The sequence below is a fragment of the Panicum virgatum genome, chromosome 2K, assembly GCF_016808335.1.
Source record: "Panicum virgatum strain AP13 chromosome 2K, P.virgatum_v5, whole genome shotgun sequence".
In the NCBI taxonomy this organism is placed as follows: Eukaryota; Viridiplantae; Streptophyta; class Magnoliopsida; order Poales; family Poaceae; genus Panicum; species Panicum virgatum.
This window is the reverse complement of record NC_053137.1, coordinates 59,815,779-59,819,632: the sequence shown is the minus strand read 5'-3', so window position 1 is coordinate 59,819,632 and position 3,854 is coordinate 59,815,779. Positions and strand designations below refer to the sequence as shown.

Here is a 3,854-nt window from a genome sequence, read left to right as displayed (position 1 = left end):
TCCACCGAGAGGCGGAGCTCGCCTGTGAGGCGCTGCGACGCGAAGCGCAGCCTCCGGGCGACGCGGTAGGACGAGGGGAAGTGAGTCCAGGTGCGCGGCAGCGAGATCGTGAGGCGGTCGACGGCCGGCGCGGAGCAGGTGGCCAGAGCCGCGTCGATGCGGCGGCACACCGGCTCCGGCGACCCCGGCGATTCGTGGTCGTAGCAGCGGAGGGTGAGCTCCGGGAGGGCGACCCAGACGCGGCGGCCGAGGACGCTGGTGCGCGCGGCCTCGGGGGTGGAGCCGAGGCGGAGCAGGATGCTGTGGAGGAGGTCGTCGGAGAGGCCGCTGATGCGGTCCGGCGACCCGTCGCCTTCCGTGGCCATGGTGATCTGCTGCTGATCGAGTCTCACGGCGGGCGGCCAGTTGTTGCTTCGGAGCAATCTGCCCACGGTTCTTATTCGGCTCTGTCCAACGGATGGATCTTCCTCCACCTGAAACTTACCTAGGAAGACGCAGCCTTCATCTGCAGTTCCTTCAGATCGACAGAGTTAAGCTTCCATTCACTTTCGTCAGAGTTCAGTCCACAAGTAAAGCCATCGAGTGCTTCCATTCACTTCTGTTGCGATTTCACGAAATGGGATACGGTGGTTGAGAAGAATCTTGATGCATTTCAGATGCTGCCCTCATGACTGCTTGATTTTTTTTGAAGAAAAGCTGCTTGACTTTTTGGTTACTATATCAAAGAACATGATTTCTTAGAAAATGCTGATGGATGTATACACGAATTGAATGATGAATATGTGAGGAACCGCCCAAGTTAAACCCATTTAATCGGGTCATCATCCATTGATCCACCCAATTAAAGGAGAATAACCCCGGTAGTCCTTGAGATGCGTTCTGAACATGTCCAGGATGACACACCTCAATAAGCACAACTTGAGAACACAATCACATACAAGCATATCCATATATAGAAGTCTCTTACATAAATAGATTCAAGTAACTACATTACAAGTTCAGAGTTTTGCAGCGAAAATATTTAATTATGTCTCTACGGATACAACCCAGAAGAGAACACTATATGGAGATAGTGCTCTACTTCAACCACCGGCCTTCAGCTCTCATCCGCTCCACCGTCCACGGGGTAGAAGTACCCAAAGACGGGCTCCTGCTGAGGCTCACCTGCATCAACTTAACGGCAGCACCGTGAGTACAAAGGGTACTCCGCAGGGCTTATCCAACAAGGGTCTAAAACCCGACTCTCAAGGAGGATGCATTTGGCTAGTAGCAAGAAAATTGGCAAGGTAATTAATTTTACATAAAAGCATTTGATAAAGTTATGATAAGCAAAAGACTTCTATCCTATTAGCAATACACCAATCAAATTGCATAAAATAAAGATGATCATCATGTGAGCAAGTCCAATCTTCCATGAACTTCAATCGGTAACTCTACACCCGAAGTCAAAGTACAAGAGCTTGCTCCTTAACCATGGAGCCCGGCTATTGCAATAGATGAAAAACCCTGCAGGGGGTACAACTTTTCCCACACGAGGCGCAAGCCCAACGCCCATACCCTTGGCCTAGGATAAGGGTTGAATCATGCCCTCAACCTTTCGCATAACCACACTCAACTATAAACGAACGGTCCGAATGGTTAGATGCACCGCACGACGGCCGATCACACCTCAACCAACCCCGCACCGAATCCGGTCAAGGCAAAGTGTGACTTATGGTAATTGACTTACCATTCCCATAATTTGGTATGTGGTCTGTACGCATAAGTGCTCAAGTATCAAAGCGATGGGTCATGGGCCTTAATCAACCCAAGCAAACACTAAGCCAAGTGAGCTCCATCTCACTTGACCCTACCATTCATGCTCAAGTCCGCATCATATTACAAGTGGTTCAACTTTTAAGAAATAAGCAAGCAACCTATTACTTGCGGGTGGTGATGACCTTGCCACCTCCCGACTTCTACCGGAACTAAGCATGAATAAGCAATTAAATCGGGACACCTACACAAGCATACTCCCCTAAAAGGATTTATTCTAAATCAAGGAAGGTAATGCATAAGATAGGAGCTAAGCAAACATTTATACCATAGACTTATGCACAAATAAGACTCAAATATTTTAATTGATCCAAAACAGGGTAAAAGATGCTTGGGTGTCTGCCTTGGTTCACCAAAGAAGTGTCGTCGACGACGGACTCCGGCTCGGTCTCAACCTCCACTTGAGTTGGCGCTTCGGTCTCTACACGAGTGCAATGATACTTGATAAATAAATATGCCATGAATGAGTTGCAAAAGACATGAGATGACACATTAATTATTCAGATAATTAATTTAATTGTCTTGGGGTAAAACATAATTTTAATTGATTCTTGATATCATAATGAAGCTAACAAAATTTATTTCACATTATTCTGAGCTTTATGTAATTTTATATGGATTATACAAGATGAGATATGCAAATACATCAAAACAGAAAAGCTGATTGGGCTGTTACTGCGCAGTGCTACAGTAATAGCGGCCGTCCGCCCTTGAGGACCGGACCGTCCGCCGGTGAAATTCGAGACGGGTTCCAAAAAAGGTTTGGTTCTGTGTAATTGTCAAAAAATGTACTGCGGACCGTCCGCCGTACAAAGGTTGATTGGGTTCCAGAAACACACCGTTTCTGAGTGGGATTTGGAAATGAACTGCGGACCGTCCGCGGGTAAAGGACGGACCGTCCGCTGTTCAACGGACTGGAAAACAACTTTCTGCGATGTTTCTGGTGGTTTCGATGTGCAAGTGGCGGACCGTCCGCCGGGTTCGAGCGGACCGTCCGCAAGAACTCAGAAACGCACCGGCGAGGCCGCCGGCGACAAGTCCGGCCACGGCTTTGGTCAGGGTTTGTTCCTAAAGGCTTCTAGCAGTGTCTATGACTCATTCCAAGGGATGGATTTGATGGGAACCAATATTTGGAAGCTCTAGACCAACAATGGTGAAGAAATCCAAAATAAGACCATAGAACTCAAACCCTAGAGAAGAGAGGATGATTCGGGAAGGAAGAGAGCTCACCGGCGATGGCTAGGACTCTGGTGAGGTGCCACAAGTTGGAGTAGAGCGGCCTTGGGGAAGCTTGAGCTCGGGTTTGACCTTGTCCTTGAAGTAGAGGAAGAAGAACTTGGGAAAACTTGGGGGAAACTTCGATCCCGGGGAAGAAGATGATGGCTAGGCGGTGGAGCTCGGCGATGACGACCTCCGACGAAGCTCCGGCGAGGGTGGAGGCTCCAAATGGGAAAGGAGCTATGGAGGGCTCCCCCATGGCGCCTAGGAGAGGAGAGGGATCGGGTTGGAGAAGAAATGGATAAGGAGAGAGAAGAGAGGAGGCTCTGTTCGGAATAAAAATAAGTTGGACGAGCAGAGGCGGACCGTCCGCCCATAACTCGCGGACAGTCCGCGAGAGCGGGCTGTTACAGAATCCTTCCAGTGAGCAAAGGGCCGGGAGAGCCTAGTGCCTACGAGCTCCATCCTACCTACAGGTACAGGGTGATCTCTGCAACAGGTCAAGCGCTCTTCCAACTTCCAAGAGTGTGCAGGGAGAGGACAATACGCCTTCCATCCATGTTGCAGGTGATATGATACACAGCGGAGACCGTCAGAGAGGGCACAGCACAAATAAGAGAGACCAAATAGTTTGGAAAAAGAAGAGAAATGCACACAAATTAAAAATCATGAAGGAAGTAAAACGAATTTCCTTGCCATCACACGCACAAAAGGCAGTGAAAACACAACATCGACGCCAAGGTTATTGCAATACGTTTTCTTTTCATCTTCTGTATCAAAAAATGTAAGGCTACTGACTCTCCTTAGTCTGGCCACCCTAA

At 48.8% G+C, this 3,854-nt stretch overlaps 1 protein-coding gene across 1 annotated transcript; it reads right to left on the bottom strand.

Annotated features, from left to right (window-relative positions):
- Window positions 1-911: 911 nt before the first annotated feature.
- Window positions 912-3,370, bottom strand: LOC120690853. Its single transcript, XM_039973703.1, has 3 exons — window positions 3,046-3,370; window positions 2,159-2,236; window positions 912-1,164 (listed from the first exon to the last, which is right to left on the bottom strand). The coding sequence occupies exons 1-3, from the start codon at window positions 3,290-3,292 to the stop codon at window positions 1,097-1,099; spliced, it is 393 nt and encodes a 130-aa protein (XP_039829637.1). The 5' UTR covers window positions 3,293-3,370; the 3' UTR covers window positions 912-1,096.
- Between the last annotated feature and the right edge of the window lie 484 nt (window positions 3,371-3,854).